This window comes from Neomonachus schauinslandi, chromosome 7 (genome assembly GCF_002201575.2).
Source record: "Neomonachus schauinslandi chromosome 7, ASM220157v2, whole genome shotgun sequence".
NCBI lineage: Eukaryota > Metazoa > Chordata > Mammalia > Carnivora > Phocidae > Neomonachus > Neomonachus schauinslandi.
The window spans coordinates 7381484-7401316 of record NC_058409.1 but is presented as its reverse complement, the minus strand read 5'-3'; the positions used below and the strand labels follow the sequence as shown (position 1 = coordinate 7401316).

The following is a 19833-nucleotide window of genomic DNA, read 5'->3' as shown; positions in this document are numbered from 1 at the left end:
ACTTTTTTTTTTTAACCCCTAAGGGAAAACAAAAAAGGGCAAGATAGGAGGAAAAGCAAAGAGCTGAGTTTGGTACAGACATGAATCAGTTTATCTACAATATAATTAAGTACGTGAATCTAAAACAGTAATAACTATTTAAATGAAGTCAGGAACATTTCTTTTTTTGGTAAATAATTCTTTTTAAATAAGAAAAGCTATCAGCTTACCCTTTACTTTTAGAGACCAAACCAAGAGACTGACTCAATCGATGAATAAAAGCTCTTTCAGTGCTGGTCAAAGAAGAAGGAAATTCCATTTCTATATGGAAAAAGAAAAAAAGAAAGTACCATTTGGGAATATAAAATTTTCTTTCAAGGTTCTTCAATAAACATACAGATATAAAATATGAAAAAACGGGCGCCTGGGTAACTCAGTCAGTTGAGCACCCACCTCCTGATTCCTACTCCAGTCATGATCTCAGGGTTGTGAGATCGAGCCCCAAGTGCAGCTCCACGCTGGGCGTAGAATCTGCTTAAGATTCTCTCTCTCCATCTCTCTGCCCCTCCCCCAACAAGTGCTCGGGGGGGGGGAAAAAAAAAATCATATAAGCATATGTGATTTTACGTGAAAAGTCATTTTCACATTATGTGAAAAGGTCATTTTATGTGAAAAGTAGGTACTAATTCGATTAACTACTGAATGTCTATCAGAATTACCATATTAATAAAAATTAAATCTAAATGTGATAGAGGATTCTCATGTTCACCAAAGATTACTCCTCTTATTTGTGCTGGAATCTTCAATTGGTAGGATGACTGATGAACATATTTTACTATTTTAACTTAGTTTAGTCCTTACTTAACAAAAAGATTCATTTCCTTCCGTGATGAGCGATGCTCAAGCATGATGAATGCTCAACGTCAAACTCCATTGTCTTTGCTTTCAAAACTACAGAATTCATATTTCACTATACCTCAGACTGGATTTGTTGCTTTCATAATGCTGAGGCTTTGTTTAATGTAAGTTCTCTCTGTCCAAGTCATTGCCTGTTCTGGATTGTAAGTTTCCAAGGTCAAGGGTCCCCTACTTGGGCCAGCAAATCGGAATGGGCACTCAGTACGTTGTACTGATCACCTCGGGTCGGCTGCGGTTCTGCACTGTACGACACAGGACAAGTAGCTTTCCATCCTTAAGAGGTGTGAAAGACGTGTACCAAAACCAGTTTAATTTTAAGTGTTTAAGCGTGATGCTTTCGGGATTTAAACAAAACACTACACATTGCCACTGCATGTCTGATTTCCTCTGCTCTTCTCCTGCAGCTTAAACGTGCCTCAGCTAAGGCTACCACAATTTCCTTTAAAAAAAAAGGGTGGGGGTGGGAGCCTGCGTGGCTCAGTTGGTTAAGCGACTGCCTTCGGCTCAGCTCATGATCCTGGAGTCCCGGGATCGAGTCCCACATTGGGCTCCCTGCTCAGCGGGGGGTCTGCTTCCCCTTCTGCCCTCTTCCCTCTCGTGCTCTCTGTCTCTCATTCTCTCTCTCTCAAATAAATAAATAAAATCTTTAAAAAAAAAAAAAAGGGTGGGGGTGTACCAATACCTAAAAACTGTGGGTTAGACGCCCCAAGCTGCCTACAAGCCTCTCTCTGGGAAAAGAAACGCTTCCTGCTAAGAAACAACCCGTCTCTTCCACCTTCTGATTAACGCCAGGCAAATGCTTTAACCCTGCCGATCCGCAGGACGCCGTGCATCCCACCGAGCGCTACCAAGCGCGGCCCCGGCCCGCCGGGGAGACCCGCTCCAGTGGGCCCGGGGGCGGCCCAGGCCTTCCCTCCCCACTCTGAGGCGGCCGCTTCACACGGTGGGTCCCGGCTTGGGGGGAGGCGGGGCAGCCGGCGGGGTCCCTGTCGGGAACCTCACCTCTCTGATCCCCGTATCGGAAGCGCTCCAGAGCGATATTGACTGCGATCTTCACCTCCTCGTCTATACGAATGTCCTTCAGCCCCTTGGCCCGGCCCCCGCCCCCAGGGCCGCACTGAGCTGGGCCGCCCCCGCCGCCAGGAACGGGCGGCCGCGGGGAGACGCTGCTCGGCCTGGACATGGCCCTGAGAAGTTCTCCCCGCGGGGTCGCGGCCAGGCCTGCGGGCGGACGGTCAATGACAAGGACGGAGGGCCACTGCCGGGACTGGACCGCTCCGCAGGCGACCTGCGGTAGGCCGCGGTCACCAGAAATCCCCAGTCACCACAACAGCCGAGGGGGCGCCGGCGCCACTGAAACCCCGGCGGAGCGGAGAGCGCGGGCGTGATGACGTCACCAGGGCCGCGGGCGCCCGTGACCTCAGCGCGTCGGCCGCTCCTCGCCTCCCGGCAGCTGTCGGCCAATGTCGTGCCCCGACCCAGCCGATTCTCTCCGTCTTCTCCCGTCCGCCCGTCCGCACCAAGGCGCTCTCGTGCATCCTTTTATTCAGTCACTCACTCTTTCCTTAAATCCTTCATTAATTCCTTCCGTGAGCCTGTGAGGGGCTCTCACTATGTGCCCGGCAGGCACTACGCCACGACGTAGGTGGGGGAGCAGACAGACGTGGTTCCTGCCCTCTTGGAGTTCACATTCTAATGGGGGTAGAGTTGGCAGATTTAGCACATAAAAATGCAGGGTGCCCCGTTTATTTGCATTTCAGATAACGAATAGTTTGGGGGTTTTTTGGTTTTTTTTTTTTTAGTATTTCCCATGCAATATTTGGGAACACATAGTAAAAAAAAGTTACTCTACCGAAATGCGATTTTAACAGAGCGCCTGTACTTTATGTGGCGACCCTAAATGAGAATGACAGACAATAAAAAAGTACGTGCTTCAGTGATAGTTATAAGTGCTATATGAGATGATGGAAGAGGAAAGTGGAACTCTTTCGTCTTGGAGGTCAAACAAGATTATGAGAATTTGCACTTGCTTGTATACAATAACACTAACATAAACCTAATCCCAGACACCCTAACTGCTTCCACTATGGTCTTCCCATGGTCCATTCTGCAGAGAGCAACCAGAGTGATCCTTTTAAAAATATAAGCTAGGGGGGCGCCTGGGTGGCTCAGTCGTTAAGCGACTGCCTTCGGCTCAGGTCATGATCCCAGGGTCCTGGGATTGAGCCCCACATCGGGCTCCCTGCTCACCGGGAAGCCTGCTTCTCCCTCTCCTACTCCCCCTGCTTGTGTTCCTGCTCTCGCTATCTCCCTGTCAAATAAATAAATAAAATCTTAAAAAATATATATATATAAGCTAGGTAGGGGCGCCTGGGTGGTTCAGTGGGTTAAGCTGCCTTTGGCATAAATCCTGATCCCAGGGTCCTGGGATGGAGCCCTGCATCAGGTTCCCTGGTCAGCGGGTAGTCCGCTTCTCTCTTGCTCTCTTACTGCCCCTCTCCCCTGTTCATGCTCTCTCTCTCTCAAAATAAATAAAATCTTTAAAAAATAAAAATATAAGGCAAGTAGGATAACACTCCTACAAAAAGCACACCAATAGCTCCCCATGCAACAACTAAAAACTCACAACTTTTTTACCATGACTCTCAAGACCCTGCCTTAGCTGGCCTCTGCCCTACCTCCCTGAATCTCATCTTCCAGAGCTCTCATCCTCACTTTCAGTGGTCACATGCACTAGTTTCTTTCTGTGCCTTGAACACACCAAGATCATTACCATCAGGGGAACTTTCCATTTGCATTGTTTCCTCCTGCCCAGGACAATCTTCCTCCCAGTACTTTATCATCATTTAAGGCATGATTCTATCCCTTACCTAGACAGGTTCTCTCACATCAATCTGTTATCAATTACCACTGCTTGAAATTATTTTGTTTATTTATAATTTGCTCTTTTCACTAGAATATAAGCTCAAGAGCAGGAACTTTGTTGATCTTGTTTGTCAGTTTCATCAGCAGCTAAAACTGCAGAGACACATAACAAATATTCATTGGTTGGCCATATTTTGGAATCTGGGGTCAGGATTGGTCATCTCTACCCTCTGAAAACTTACTTCATAATCCTGAGCTCCTAATCTTTTTGGTCTGCTAATAGAAAGAGTTCCGAATAAGCAGAAATAGGTTTTTTTTTTCCAAGTTTTTAATTTCTAGTTAGTTAACATATATAGTAAAATTGGTTTCAGGTGTAGAATTTGGTGATTATCACTTACACATAACACCTAATGCTCATCAGAACAAGTGCCTTCCCTAATACTCATCACCCATTTAGCCCCTCCCCCTACACACCTCCCTCCATTAACCCTCAGTTGTCTCTCTACAGTTAAGACTCTCTTATTCTTGGGGCGCCTGGGTGGCTCAGTCGGTTAAGTGTCTACCTTCGATTCAGGTCATGGTCTCGGGGTCCTGGGATGGAGCCCCATGCTGGGCTCTCTGCTCAGCGAGGAGCCTACTTCTCCCTCTCCCTCTGCTGCTCCCCCTGCTTATGCTCGCTCACTCTATCTCTCGCTCTATTAAATAAATAAATAAATAAATAAATAAATAAATAAATAAATAAATATCCTTTAAAAAAAGACTCTCTTATTGTTTACCTCCCTCTCTCCTTTTTTTTCCCTTCCCCTATGTTCATCTGTTTTGTTTCTTAAAATTCCACATATGAGTGAGATCATATGGTATTTGTCTTTCTCCAACTGACTTATTTCGCCTAGCATAATACACTCTAGCTCCAACCACATTGTTGCAAATGGCAAGATTTCATTCTTTTTGATGGCATATATATATATATATCTTTATCCATTCATCAGTCGATAGACATTTGGGCTCTTTCCATAGTTTGGCTAATGTTGATAATGGTGCTATAAACATTGGGGTGCAATGTGCCCCTTCAAATCAGTATTTTTGTAACCTTTGGGTAAACACTTAGTAGTGCAATTGCTGGGTCATAAGGTAGCTCTATTTTTAACTTTTTGAGGAAATTCCATACTGTTTTCCAGAGTGGCTGCACCAGTTTGCATTCCCATCAACAGTGGAAAAGTGTTCCCCTTTCTCCACATCCTCGCCAACATCTGTTGTTTCCTGTGTTGTTAATTTTAGCCATTCTGACAGGTGTGAGATGGTATCTCGCTGTGTTTTGTTTTGTTTTGTTTTGAGAGAGAGCGTGTGTTCACGTGCACATGCACACTGGGGCTGGCGGGGGGGCGGAGGGGTGGGCAAAGAGAGAGAGAATCCCAAGCAGACTCAACAACCCTGACATTGTGACCTGAGCCAAAATCAAGAGTCAGATACTCAACCAACTGAGCCACCCTGGCGCCCCTCATCATGGTTTTGATTTCATTTCCTCGGTGATGAAAGATATTGAGCATTTTTCATGTGTCTGTTAGCCATCTGGATGTCGTCTTTGGGAAAAAAAATGTCTATTCATGTCTTCTGCCTGTTGCAGAAGTACGTTCTATATTCTGGCCCTGGCATAGATATCACTGAACTGTGTGAACATTTACTACTACCTTGATCTCTGTGTATTGTCATTTCCTTAGCTGTGCCATAATAATACCCTGCCATTAATTAAGTGCCCATGAGCATTGTCTTATTTTCCCAAGCTTCAGAAAACCATATGAAGAAGTTATATTACCTCATGATACAGATAATACAGATGAAGCAGCAGACTGGATGAGGTTAAAATAACTAGCACAAGGCCATGCTATTAGTAATAAATGAGGTAGAGATAGAAAGCAGACCCCATCTATGAAGCCCAGCTTCATTCAGAGACAGAACACAGATGGTAGATAATATCTGGATGCAGCAAATATGTAGTGATAAAACATTTTATAAGGAGTCAGACACATAATTGTTCTCAATCTTATCCCATAACTTCATAGTTCCACCATTTATTGGCTTTGTGGCTTAACTACTTACTCTGACCTTCAGATTTCCCCTCTGTAAATAGGTATATTTAAAACTCATAGGATGGTTGTGAATATGACATAACATGTAAGTATCAAGCATTGATTTCATGCTGTATTCCTTTTTTCACTCTTTGTTTTTTTTTTTTAATTTATTTATTTTTCTTAGTAATCTCTACACCCAACGTGGGGCTCGAACTCACAACCCCAAGATCAAGAGTCACATCTACTAATTGAGCCAGCCAGGCACCCTGTCATTCTTTCCTTTCTTTTTGGATGAGTGACTAAATGCTTGTATTCCTGGTGCCTGGTAAGTATATAGAACATATTCATTCAAATAAAAAAAGAATACTTGGGGCACCTGGGTGGCTCAGTCTGTTGGGCATCTGTCTTTGGCTTGGGTGGTGATCTCGGGGTCCTGGGATCGAGCCCTGCATCAGGCTCCCTGCTTAGTGGGGAGCCTGATTCTCCCTCTCTTTGCCCCCCAGTCATGCTCTCTCTCTTGCTATCTATCTCTCCCAAATAAATAAATAAAATCTTTTTTTTTATTGTACTCTTTTTTATTAACATATAAGGTATTATTTGTTTCAGGGGTACAAGTCTGTGATTCATCAGTCTTACACAATTCACAGCGCTCACCATAGCACATACCCTCCCCAATGTCCATCACCCAGCCACCCTATCCCTCCCAAACCCCTCCACTCCAGCAACCCTCAGTTTGTTTCCTGAGATTAAGAGTCTCTTAGGTTTGTCTCCCTCTCTGGTTTCATCTTGTTTCATTTTTCCCTCCCTTCCCCTATGATCCTCTGTCTTGTTTCTCAAATTCCCCATATCAGTGAGATCATATGATAATTGTCCTTCTCTGATTGACTTATTTCACTTAGCATAATACCCTCTAGTTCTATCCACATTGTTGCAAATGGCAAGATTTCATTTTTTGATGGCTGCATAATATTCCGTTGTGTATCTTCTTTATCCATTAAATGAATAAAATCTTAAAAAAAAATACTTGCCTAAAGTTACATAGCAATAAATCATAAGGTTAATCAGCTCTACATTCTCTGGTATTTTTCCATACCCCTGGAAATTTCTGGGTGCTTAGGGTGAAACACTGCAATTCTACTTTTTACATATGCTTCAGAGAACAATTAAAGTAAGGAAGATATAGAATATTCACAAATGATTTCAAGTTATCCTTTGCATAGACTAGACCAAAAGCTTTCGTCCTTCTCTGAAAAACACACTGAGGGTTCTAGAGGGGAGGGGGTGGGGGATGGGTTAGCCTGGTGATGGGTATTAAAGAGGGCACGTTCTGCATGGAGCACTGGGTGTTATGCACAAACAATGAATCATGGAACACTACAACAAAAACTAATGATGTAGGGCTCCTGGGTGGCTCAGTTGGTTAAGCGACTGCCTTCGGCTCAGGTCATGATCCTGGAGTCCCGGGATCGAGTCCCGCATCGGGCTCCCTGCTCGGCAGGGAGTCTGCTTCTCCCTCTCACCCTCCTCCCTCTCATGCTCTCTGTCTCTCATTCTCTCTCTCTCAAATAAATAAATAAAAATCTTTAAAAAAAAAAACTAATGATGTAATGTATGCTGATTAACATAACAGAATAAAAAAAAGCTTTCGTCCTTGTTTTTATCACTTAGAGTTGTGTGGCCTCGTGCAATGATTTAATCTCCCCACCCACAAAATGGATATGATAACACCTATGTCACAGTGTTCTTATGAGGATGAAATTAGATTATATTACCTTTATGCGGATGAAGTACTTATTACCACAATGTCCAGCTTATGACTCAGCCTTAGCATTCTGGTATAGTTAGATGTTTTTTGCTTCACTTGACAGAAAACCCAAGCAAAAAAGGGCCCATAGTAAGGACCTTTCTTACCTTATATAATAAGAAGTCTAGGGGTAGAGTGCTTCCAGGGCTGATTATTTCAACATGGCACACCAGTGCCTTCAATCATCCAGCATCTGTCCATCTTACCACTCTGTCATCTTTAACATCTGCCACTCCCCTCTTGGTTGCAGCTCTTGGTTGTAATCACATTGTAACACGCCACCAAGGCATGAAAGATAAGTACCCACTGTCTGATGTCATCTTTTAAGAGAGAGAGAAAAAACACCTTCCCAGAAGTTCCAGAAATAGACATCCTTACGTCTCTTAGCCAGACATGGTTAATGCACTAACCCCCAAATAGGAATGAATGGGATTACCATGAAAGGTCCGGTCTTTTCTAAAGCAGATGTCACCCAGAGGAGAGTAGACAGAATTGGGGTTCTCTTAGCAAGTCATAAGGGATGAGAAATGGCTGTGGGGTAGGCCACCAAGGGTATTGTGATAGTCCTCAGTGATGGTCACCAAATATTTCTGGTTTTCTTCCTTTCCCGGCGTGTAGCAGAATTGTAGTTCCTGGCCCCCTTACAGTTGGGTGGGAACATATGATTAGCTCTGGCAAACGGGTAGTGAGTTGAAATGATAGTGTCACTTTCATGTCGGCCCCATTTTTCACTGTAATTAACCACAAATAACTAGCAAAACACACACAAGAAAGAAAGTGAATTATCTGATTCTAATTAATTGATTTAAAGAACCAAAAACTACACAAGAACATGCTCAGAAAAATTAAAGATCTATAAAAATGAAAAGATACACTGTGTTCAGGGACCAGAAAACTCAGTAATGTTAAGATATCAGTTCTCCTCACATTGGTCTACAAATTCAACACAATCCCAGTCAAAATCCCCGCACATTTCTTTCTCTCTCTCTCTTTTTTTTTTAAGATTTATTTATTTTGGGGCGGGGGAGGGCAAAGGAAGAGGGAGAGAGAGAGAATCCTCAAACAGACTCCCCACTGAGCACAGAGCCTGACACGGGACTCAATCTCAGGACCCTAAGATCATGACCTGAACTGAAATCAAGAGTCAGACGCTTAACCGACTGAGCCACCCAGGCTCCCCCCAGCAGGTTTTTTTCTGAAAAATTAACAAGCTGATGCTTCATATTGAAATGCACTAAAATAGCCAAAACAACCTGGAAATACAAAAAAAAGTTGAGGACTAACACTACCTGATTTAAAGACTTATTATAGGGGCACCTGGGTGACAGTCCATCAAGCGTCTGACTCTTGATTTTTGCTCAGGTCATGATCTCAGCATTGTGAGATCAAGCCCCACGTCAGGCTCCATGCTGGTCATGGAACCTACTTGGGATTCTCTCTCTCTCCCTCTTCCTCTGCCCCTCCCCCCACTCATGCACGCACTCACTCTCTAATAAATAAAATCTTTAAGGGACACCTGGATGGCTCATTTGGTTGAGCATCTGCATTCAGCTCAGGTCATGATCCCAGGGTCCTGGGATTGAGCTCCACATCAGACTCCCCGCTCAGCAAGGAGTCTGCTTCTCCCTCTCCCTCTGCCCCTCCCCTCTGCTCATGCTCTCTCTTTCTCTCTCTCTGTCTCTCAAATAAATTAATTAAATCTTTATAAAAAAAGATTCCACATATAAGTGAAATTATATGGTATCTGTCTTTCTCTGTCTGATTTACCTCACTCAGCATAATATCCTCTAGGTCCATCCATGTTGTCACAAATAGCAGAATTTAATTCTTTTTTTAAGGCTGAGTGATATATATATATATATATACACACCATTTCTTCTTTATCCATTCTCTATCGATGGACACAGGTTGCTTCCATGTCTTGGCATTGTACATAAAGGTGCAATGAATATAGAGGTACATATATCTTTTTAAATTAGTGTTTTCATTTTCTTTGGGTACCCAGGAGTGGAATTACTGGACTGCATGGTAAGTTCTTTTTTTTTTTTTTGAGATTTTATTTATTTATTTGAGAGAGAGAGAGAATGTGTGTGTGCAAACAAGGAGAGGGGCAGAGGGAAAGGGAGAGGGACAATCAGACTCCCCGCTGAACAGGGAGCCCAATGCGGGGCTCGATCCCAGTGACCTGAACCGAAGGCAGACACTTAACCAAATGAGCCACCCAGGTACCCCTGGACTGTATGGCAGTCCTATTTTTAATTTTTTGAGGAACCTCCATACTGTTTTCCACAGTGGTGCATCAATTTACATTCTTAGCAACAGTGCACAAGAGTTCCCTTTTCTCCACATCCTCATCAACACTTGTTTTTTCTTGTCTTTTTGATTCTAGCCATTCTGACTGCTGTGAGGCAGTATCTCATTGTGATTTTGCTTTGCATTTCCTAGCTCTTGAATGATGTTGAGCATCTTTTCATGTGTCTGTTGCCCATCTGTATGTCTTCTTTGGAAAGATGTCTATTCAGGTTCTCTGTCCATTTTTTAATCAGATTGGGGTGTTTTGGTTTGTTTTGTGTGTTGTTGTTTTTTTTCTTTTTTGGTGTTGAATTGTATGAGTTCTTCGTATATTTTGGAAATTAACCCCTTATCAGATATATCATTTGCAAATGTTTTCTCCCATTCAGTAGGTTGCCTGTGCATTTTGTTGATGGTTTCCTCTGATGTGCAAAAATCTTTTTAGTTTGACAAAATCCCAACAGCTTATTATTGCTTTTGTTTCCCTTGCCTTCCCTTTCCTTCCATAAATATGTTCCTAAGGCCAATGCCCAAGAGATTACTGCCTATATTATCCTTTAAAAGTTTTATGATTTTAGATTTTATATTTAGGTCTTTAATCCATTTTGAGTTTATTTTGCGTATGGTGTAAGAAAGTGATCCAGTTTCTTTTTTGCCTGTAGCTGCCAGTTTTCCCAACACCATTTATTGAAAAGACTGTCTTTTCTCCATTATATATTCTTGCGTCCTTTGTTGTAGATTAATAGACCATATAAGTGTGGGTTTATTTCTGGGCTCTCTATCCTGTTCCAGAGATCTATGTGTCTCTCTTTGTGCCATTACCATATCTTGTAACCTTTTCTGATTTAAAGTCTTTTTTGTCTGATACTAGATAGTCTCCCTGCTCTCTTCTGGTTACTGTTCATATGGAATAGCCTTTTCTATTCTTTCACTTTTATGTCTGGATCTAAAGCAAGTCTCCCATAGACAACATATACTTGGGTCATGGCTTTTATCCATTTTGCCAATCTTTATCTTTTCATTGGAGAGTTTAATCCATTTACATTTAAAGTAATTACTGATAAGGAAGGACTTCTGTCATTTTGCTATTTGTTTTCTATTTGCCTTAGAAGCTTTTTGTTCCTCATGTCTTGCATTTACTGTCTTCTTTGCGTTTAATTTTTTAGTAGTGAAATATTCAAATTCCTTTCTCATTTCCTTTAGTATATATTCTATGGCTATTTTCTATGTGGTTACCATGGGAATGACATTTAACATCCTACAGTTATATCACTCTAATTGGAATTTATGCCAGTTTACCTTCAGTAACACCCAAAAACTCTGCTCCTTTAACAGCTCTGTTCTTACCCTTTCGGTTGTGGATATCACAGAATTATATATATATATATATATATATATATATTTTAAGATTTTATTTATTTGACAGAGAGAGACAGCGAGAGCAGGAACACAAGCAGGGGGAGTGGGAGAGGGAGAAGCAGGCTTCCCGCCGAGCAGGGAGCCCAATGCGGGACTCGATCCCGGGACGCCGGGATCACGACCTGAGCCGAAGGCAGACGCCCAACGACTGAGCCACCCAGGCGCCCCTCACAGAATTATATTTTTATACACTGTGTGTAATGGTTACTCCTTACTATAAAAAGAAGCTGTGGAAACATTCAATAAACTGAATAAATATCCAGAGAATTATACTAAATGGAAAAAGCCAATCTCAAAAAGTTGCATACTGCATGATTCCACGTATATAACATTCTTGACAAAATTATAGAAATGGAGAACACAGATTAATTGTTGTCTAGGGTGAAAGACGGGGTGAAGGAATAGGGAAGTAAAGTGTAGGTATAATAAGTCAACATGAGGGATCCCTGTGCTGATGGAAATGTTCCCTGTCTTGACTGTATCAATGTCAATATTCTGGTTGTGATATTGTATTATACGTGGGCAAGATGTTACTATGGGGGAAACTGGGTAATGGGTACATTGGATCTCTCTGCATTGTTTCTTACAACTGCATGTGAACCTATAATTATCTCAACATAAAAAGTTTAATTTTTAAAATACTAGAAACTTTTATTATAAAAAGTTATCATTTATTAATTCTGTGATCATTTGTTAATTCCGAATGGTGGTGAAATCAGCATGTAGTTATAATAGCACTAAGAAAAACACAACCAGGGGCGCCTGGGTGGCTCAGTAGGTTATCTCAGGGTCCTGAGATGGAGTCGGGCTCTCTACTTAGCAGGGAGTCTGCTTCTCCCTCTCACTCTCCCTCTGTGCTCTCTCTCTCAAATAAATAAATAAATATCTTTAAAAAAGCAAAAGAAAGAAAAACACAATCAGCAATTCACAGAAGAAATCAATGACCGAGAAGAAACACTCAGCATCTGAGGAAATAAAAATGAAAAGGATAGGAAGGAAATGAAATAAACAGAAAATAAAAGGAAATACAACTTTTCATCCACTTTTAAACTTTTGCAAAGATTAAAAAGGTTGAGAACGGTTGACCAGAGTGTGGAAATTAAGCACTGCAATACACTGCTGGTGAAACTATAATTGGTACAAAGTTTGAAAGGGGAATTTTGTGATTTCTTATCAAAAACTATGTCCTACAGTAATGCTTTCTTAGAAAATGAACACGAATTGTTATTGCAGCAATATATGTAAGAGCAAATAATGGGGGGGGGGGGGGCCTGGGTGGCACAGTCAGTTAAGCCACTGACTCTTCTTTTTACCTCGGGTTGTGATCTCAGGGTAGTGAGATGGAGCCCCACGTTGGGCTCTATGCTCAGCACGGAGTCTGCTTAACATTCTCTTCTCCCCGGGCGCCTGGGTGGCTCAGTCGTTGGGCATCTGCCTTCGGCTCAGGTCATGATCTCGGGGTCCTGGGATCGAGCCCCGCATCAGGCTCCCCGCTCAGCGGGAAGCCTGCTTCTCCCTCTCCCACCCCCCCGCTTGTGTTCCCTCTCTCGCTGTGTCTCTCTCTGTCAAATAAATAAATAAAATCTTAAAAAAAAAAAAAAACATTCTCTTCTCCCTAAGCCCCTCCGCTGCCCGTGCACACGCACATACTCTCTCTCTCTCTCTCTCTAAAATAAGCAGATGAATCATTGAAAAAAATAATTGGGGGAAAGAAATCTTAACCACGTTCATCACAGGAATGGTTAAAAATAAGGTGCTGTATGAACCAAGATGATGTTATATTGTTACTGTTAAGAAAAATGAGTTAAAGACTTGTAATGAGGGGGGAATGTCAACACATCCTCATTAAACTTCCCTCCCCAAGATCAAACAAAGAGAACCCAAACTAGAGAGGAAACCTCCATCTTCTATGAGACCTTATGGTAGGCACAATCAGAAACTAACTCCGAAGAGCTGCCAAATACACTGGAATTTGGTTAAAATCCTGGAAAGGCAGACACAGACCCTCTGTTGATCTCACACTGAGCACAGAGCCCTCCAAAACAGGCGACTCTCCCCAAGACCCCCACCAATACTCCTTTACCTGCGGGCCACTGGGGCACCAAACCATGTCCTGGAGAGGAGCCACCACGGCGGAGCCCCTGCAGCAAAGCCCGCGTGGATGATGTCTGGTACTGATGCTGTGCGGGGGAATGCCTGGGACCATACAGACCAGATCAGATCAGACCAATTCTAGGAGTGGATGGGTTTTGAAGAGCAAAAAAGGTAAAGGGAGTCTCCTTGGCTTTTTTTTTTTTTTTTTTTTGCCCCCCAAGAGAAGTTGGCGCACCATTTGTGTCACTTTTTCAAAATTCAGAGGGGTTTGTTTTGTTCGTTTTTTTGCCCTTTTTTTTTTTTTTTTTTAAGATTTATTTGTTTATCCTAGAGGGAGAAAGCGCGCTCGAGCTTGGGGGGAGGGGGTGGAGGGCAGAGGGAGAGGGAAAGGGAATCTCAAGCAGACTCCATCTGGAACCCCTATGGAAGGCAGTGCTCAATTCCAGGACTCTGGGATCATGACCTGAGCAGAAATCAGGAGCTTTGGGGATGCTTAATTGACTAAGCAGAAATCAGGAGCTTTAGGAATGCTTAATTGACTAAGCCACGTAGGCGCCCCTGTTGTTTGTTTGTTTGTTTGTTTTTGCTTTTTTAAAGTAGGCTCCACGCCCAGCTGGTGGTTAACACAGGGCTCAAACTCAGGACCCGGGAGATCAAGACCTGAACTGAAATCAAGAGCTTCACGCTTAACCAACCCACTGAACCACCCAGACCCCCTCAAAGATCAGTTTTTAAAAAATGCAAGCAGGCCAAAGTGTAAATGCAGACACCTGGAGGAAAAGTCAGGGATCCTCGGTTTCAATCCTGTACCTGCTCATAATTCATCCTGCCACCCCACAAACATACTGCGTTACTTCCAGCATCTGTAAAAAGCTAATAAACACATTTGGTGTTTGCCTCATTTGGTATCAGACCATAGGCTCCATGTGCAAAAATGTGCCTTCTGGAGAGCAGAGCACCCCCACACACACACAGTCACACCCCTTCAGGTAAGGGTAATGGGCCCTAAGATCACAAACTGTGGTCTGAGGTTACTCTCCAGTGGTTCCCCACCAGCCGTCAGTTCAGTCCACTCATACTTTCCAGAGGCCAGTCATGACCACGCCCACAAATGAGCGAATCTCCAAGGCTTGCAGTGTCCCTCAAACATATCCTAGGGGTGGGTGTGTCTGTCTCAGGGGCCAAGTGCTGGGGCTGTCCCCACATCCCCCTCCTCATGGGGAGTCTCCGTTTAATAACATCCTTAGCCTTGATGATTTAGACTTCATTTTGTTGAGGGTGCCAGCCAGTGAATTTCCTTATCACAGAAAATGTCAGATTCACATGGGAGATGACTATTCCAACAGGGCAACCAGCAGAGGTAAAATGTGGGCTAGAGCAGGCAGATGCGGTGGGTGCATAGATGCCTGGTCATCTACACCTGTGTGCACATGTGAAGGTCAAGTTATAGGAGATGCTGACTATAATGGAAACTATTACTTGGAATCCTATTTTTTTTTTTTTTAAAGGAGAAAAGAAAGCATCTCCTGAAAAAAAATTAACCTGTAACATCATAAAGAGAGACACTAGTTGGCTGAAAAATAGTGGGAAGACAGAGGTGCTCATCCGACTACCTGGAAGAAACCAACAGAAGAGCACATGAACCTGACCGGAGCCCACAAAGAGGCACAGGATCACCACAAGCACTCAGGTTACCCATAAGATGGGCCCAAATTGGACCTTTCTGGAAAGGGCTCCCCAGGTTGCTAAGGCTTTTGGAGAACAAGCTTTCTTCATCCCATCCATTTCACGATCAGTCCCCACCAATGCATGCAGAGCCTCACATGTTAATATCTGGTTAGAAACAAAACACCAGAATGAATTGCAGAGCGGGAGGCAATAAATGTTTAGGTCAGAAAGGTTGCAGTTTATAGTCACTCTTAATTCATGCTTAATTCTCTCCATCTTGGGACAGTTCATCCATCCGGTTTAGCCAGGGGTGTGGGGCACCCTCACCTTCCTCCTCAACAGCACAGAGCCACAAAATCCTGCAGCTCCCCGACCAAGCATCTAGTGGGCAACCCATCCTCTCCCAAATGCTGGCTGAGAAACCAGTTGAAAGAGGTCCTCTGTCCCCCCTGCAGGGTTGGGGGATTGGGAGCCAGGAAATAGACCAGGCCAGGCCACTTTCCATCAGTTAACAGAAGGGGAATGAGTTGGGGCTAGGTTTCTGGGGCCCAACTACACCAGCTTCTTGGCTTTAAAGAAACTCTTGAGGTGCTGCATCTGCCAGACACCCGTGGCAACCAGGATGAAGGTCTGCAGAATGGACCACCACAGCACCCGCTGGTTGGTGCTCTCGCTGGTCTGCCGGAAGCGCTCCTCTCGCCACTGCGGGAGGAGAGAAGGGAGAAGCCGCCTGTCTAGAACTGAATTTCACCCCCACACCCTCGGGGGAAAGAGCTGGAAGAGCCACTTCCCAGGAGGTCACACAGCCCCTGCCCCAGCTGTGCCAACCCAGCCCCTCACCCTCTGATACTCCTGCTCCTTCTGGATCAACTCCACCTGCTCCACAAGCTGCTGTACACGCAGATGCATCTGGGTCAGCTTGTCCTTGGCTGCAAATTCCGCATAATCGTTGGTGTGTTCACCCAACTGCATGTCCAAGTGAATGGCCTGGAACAGGGGAACCCAGGATGGGGGTCAGGGGAGCTTAGCTCTGTGAACCTGCCAGAAATCTAGCTTCTACATCTCTGTCTGGACCTGATGCTGGCAGCTCCGTTCCTCACACACCGACTTGGTGACTGGCCCTGCTCAGGGGGTCAAAACACCAGATCGGGACCCTGCTTGTGTGGAGTTCTACACTCAAAACACAGAGGATGGGACTACACGTGCAGAGAAATAGAGATGTGACTCTGAGCCAGGCAGTTTACTAGAAGTTCTGTATGGGGAGGTGACAGGGGAGAGCCCTGAAGCACTCGGGCAGAATAGCTCTGACTCTCACGCTATGAAGCTTGGTCTTTATCCTAGGGTTGGCTGGGAGCCAAGGGAGAGTTTGTGTTTTTTTGTTGTTGTTGTTGTTGTTTTGCTGTCAAATTTTCTTTTATTTTTTTACATTAATCACCATACATCATTAGTTTTTTTTTTTTAAGATTTTTTTTATTTATTTGACAGAGACACAGCAAGAGAGGGAACACAAGCAAGGGGAGAGGGAGAGGGAGAAGCAGGCTTCCCGCGGAGCAGGGAGCCCAATGCGGGGCTCGATCCCAGGGTCCTGGGATTGAGCCCCACATCGGGCTCCTGGCTCAGCGAGGAACCTACTTCTCCCTCTCCCTCTGCCTCTCTCCCTGCTCATGCTTTCTCTCTATCTCTGTGTCTCAAATGAATAAATAAAATCTTAAAAAAAAAAAAATACCCATCACCAGGCTAACCCATCCCTCCACCCCTCTCCCCTCTAGAACCCTCAGTTTGTTTCTCAGAGTCCATAATCTCTCATGGTTTGTCTCCCCCTCCGATATCCCCCCCTTCATTTTTCCCTTCCTGCTATCTTTTTTTTTTTTTTAACATATAATGTATTTGTTTCAGGGGTACAGGTCTGTGATTCAACAGTCTTACACAATTCACAGCACTCACCATAGCACATACCCTCCCCAATGTCTGTCACCCAGCCACCCTATCCCTCCCACCCCCCCCTCCACTCCAGCAACCCTCAGTTTGTTTCCTGAGATTAAGAATTCCTCATGTCAGTGAGGTCATATGATACATCTTTCTCTGATTGACTTATTTCGCTCAGCATAATACCCTCCAGTTCCATCCATGTCGTTGCAAATGGCATATGGAGGCTCCTCAAAAAGTTGAGAATAGAGCTACCGTTTGACCCAGCAATTGCACTACTGGGTATTTACCCCAAGATACAAATGTAGGGATCCGAAGGGGTACGTGCACCCCGATGTTTATAGCAGCAATGTCCAAGGGAGAGTTTTAAGTCAGAGTGACTCCCTCCCAAGGTCCCCTTTCATCCTCAGGAGTGGTTCTTGGGATGCGTCAGGTGAAGTCCCTGCCCTACTCAATAGGCACCACCCACCACACCCCTCTCACTCTAGAGGCCAAGGAATTGAGCCCCTGGGGACGGGGGCCTCCTGCCTGCCACACTCACCAGCTTGCCATCATAGAAGAGGGCGAACCGGATGGACTCAAGGTGGAGGCAGATCTGGTGCTCTCCGGGAGACTGGGAGGTGAAGGTGAAGCTGCCCTGAGGGCCGTACTGTTGGGCCAGAAGGTTCTAAAGGAAGCAGCATCCAGTGAGCACAGAGAAGTTAGCCTTGTACCTGCTCCCAGGAGAATTCTGGGGGTATCCCAGGTGAAGACCCCCCCAGGCCAGAGGGGTGGGTGTGAGGGAAATGGCATCGGTTTGGCTGGAAAGTCTCAGATGCCAGCACTGCTAATACAGAATACAGATGGCAAAGACCATGGCCCTCCTTGAGCTAGCCTGCCTGTGAGGAGACAGATCCTTCTGTGAGAAATGAAGGACCAGAGAGGGCTACGCATTGACGCTGGGCGTTGGGGGGCCTGCAAGGAGTAAAGGCCTGCCTCACCTTGTTCTCGGGGTCTTTCACAAACACGAACAAATTGATCCACTGCGGGGAGGGCTGGTACTTTTCCATAGCGGGGTCGTAGAGCTCCGTCTTGTAGTTACCTAACGGAGAGCCAACAGGTGCATTCCGTCCATCCCCGTGACCAAGTCATGGTGGTCGGGGGTGGGTGTCGAGGGACAGGAAGATCTCGAGTCTGAGGATCCTGACCAAGGCCCTCCGCTTTTCCTCCCTTCTCCAGCACCACTTCTTTGCCGTCCTTCGAGTCTGGATAAGACTCGGCGCCCCGCACAAGCAAGAGAGAGGATGCCTTGGCCAGACTTCTGTCCACCCATTCCCTCCCAGCCCCAGCCCACCCCCAGCAGGGGAGGGAAGGTGAGGACCTGAGCTGGTGCCATGGCGCCCCATTCCCCTCCCCTCTCAGGACTCTGGGTGCAGGGAGGGCAAGGCCGGGAGTGGCGGGCGCGCGCACCTATGACCACGATACCATCGGGGATCTCCTGTATGAAGCACTTCTCCTCCAGCTCGCGGACCTCGAGGTAGAACGCGCCCCCATGGCCCATGAGCGCCAGCAGCTGCCCCAGCAGCAACAGCAGGGCCATACCGGTTGCTTGCGCTCTGCCCCATCCCCGCCCGGGGCCAGCCCCGGGCCCAGCCCCTCCAGCCCCACAGGCCCCCGCCACCTTCGCAGGCGAGTCCACGGGTCTCCGCGCGGAGCGTACGGAGACTGCGAGCGCGCTCGCGGACTACAACTCCCGGGAGTCCCCGCGCGGCCCCGCCCCCGGCGCGTTCCTGCTGCTCCACGCTGCGGAGGGGCCATGCAAGCCCCGACCCAACCCGCGCCAGGCTCTGGAGCGATTTCCACCGCCCCGCGTCTCTTACTCCGCGCAGAAACTCGGGGACGCATGGGTGCTGTTAGCCCTTCTTGCTGATTGGGGTAACAGCCTCAAAGAGGGGAGGGGGCTTGCCCTCTGCAACTTGCAGGGCAGCCACCCAGATGTGTGGGGAAGGGATGGGGCTAATGGGAAGTTTATTACCTGGACTTCAACCTCGAAGAGCTTAGAATCGATTGGGGGAAGGAGGTGACATGGTGAGACGGAATGAGAAGCCCTGAAGCAGTAATTCAGGAAGGGGAGGGGGAAATGTCGCGGTTTTCCTGGTAGAGATAGATTTGACTCAAGCCTTGAAGGATGGTTAAAATCTCCCCGTGCAGCGGGGAACAAGAGCAGTTTAGGCAGGGGAACCCAGGATTGCCTAGCAGCCAGTTGGCCGCTTAAGGGACTGGGGGAAGAAAAGTTATAGGAACGTGGAGGGAGGAGGTAATTGGACTGAATCTGAGGGCGCAGGAGGTGCTGAGCACACTTCAACAGGGGAGCCCTTCCTCCAGTGTACTTTTCTCTGCATTGGGACCAAAAAAAGGTTGTGGGTGAGCCTGGAAGGAAGAGAAGATGGCAAGCAAGCCACTGGAAAAGGATAGGGGTACACAACTGAAAGGAGTGGGAGGGTGAAGCCAACATGACAAAATGGGGACCCAGAAAAAGCAAGTCTCGAGAATTCCAAAGTTCACAATGCCCAGGGTAGAACACTGTAGACCCAAACATGTCAATAGAAAGCTGCAGCCCAACCCAGGTAATGGGATGAAGTCTTCCACCTCCTAGTGCCCAGTGATAAGAGATGCTCATTAGTTTATTCAGTAATATGTGGTGATGACGACGATGATGATGATCTTTATACATATATATATAATCTCAATACAGTGTCTTAAGATTGACAATATGGGGGCATCTGGATGGCTCAGATGGTTAAGCATCTGCCTTTGGCT

General features: G+C 45.7%; 2 protein-coding genes across 2 annotated transcripts in view; both read right to left on the bottom strand.

The window, feature by feature from the left end:
- The window catches only part of YTHDC2 (YTH domain containing 2), a 73436-nt gene extending 71356 nt beyond the window's left edge, over positions 1-2080 (bottom strand). Inside the window, exons 1-2 of the mRNA XM_021701891.1 lie at positions 1900-2080; positions 210-300 (exon numbers count right to left, since the gene is read on the bottom strand). Of these exons, the coding sequence (XP_021557566.1) occupies positions 210-300; positions 1900-2080 (272 nt within the window). The remainder of the gene's footprint in view (positions 1-209; positions 301-1899) is intronic.
- Positions 2081-15323: 13243 nt separating this feature from the next.
- LOC110591054 (transmembrane emp24 domain-containing protein 9-like) lies at positions 15324-18706 on the bottom strand. The gene is made up of 5 exons (XM_021701956.1): positions 18484-18706; positions 18015-18115; positions 17576-17701; positions 15949-16095; positions 15324-15810 (listed from the first exon to the last, which is right to left on the bottom strand). The coding sequence occupies exons 1-5, from the start codon at positions 18611-18613 to the stop codon at positions 15661-15663; spliced, it is 654 nt and encodes a 217-aa protein (XP_021557631.1). The 5' UTR covers positions 18614-18706; the 3' UTR covers positions 15324-15660.
- Between the last annotated feature and the right edge of the window lie 1127 nt (positions 18707-19833).

Coding starts and splice junctions, on each gene's coding strand:
- LOC110591054 (XM_021701956.1), bottom strand. CDS start 18,613: ATGGCCCTGCTGTTGCTGCTGGGGCAGCTGCTGGCGCTCATGGGCCAT. Junction 16,096..17,575: donor TCTTCTATGATGGCAAGCTG/GTGAGTGTGGCA, acceptor CCCCTGTTCCAG/GCCATTCACTTGGACATGCA. Junction 15,811..15,948: donor AGGAGCAGGAGTATCAGAGG/GTGAGGGGCTGG, acceptor CTCCTCCCGCAG/TGGCGAGAGGAGCGCTTCCG.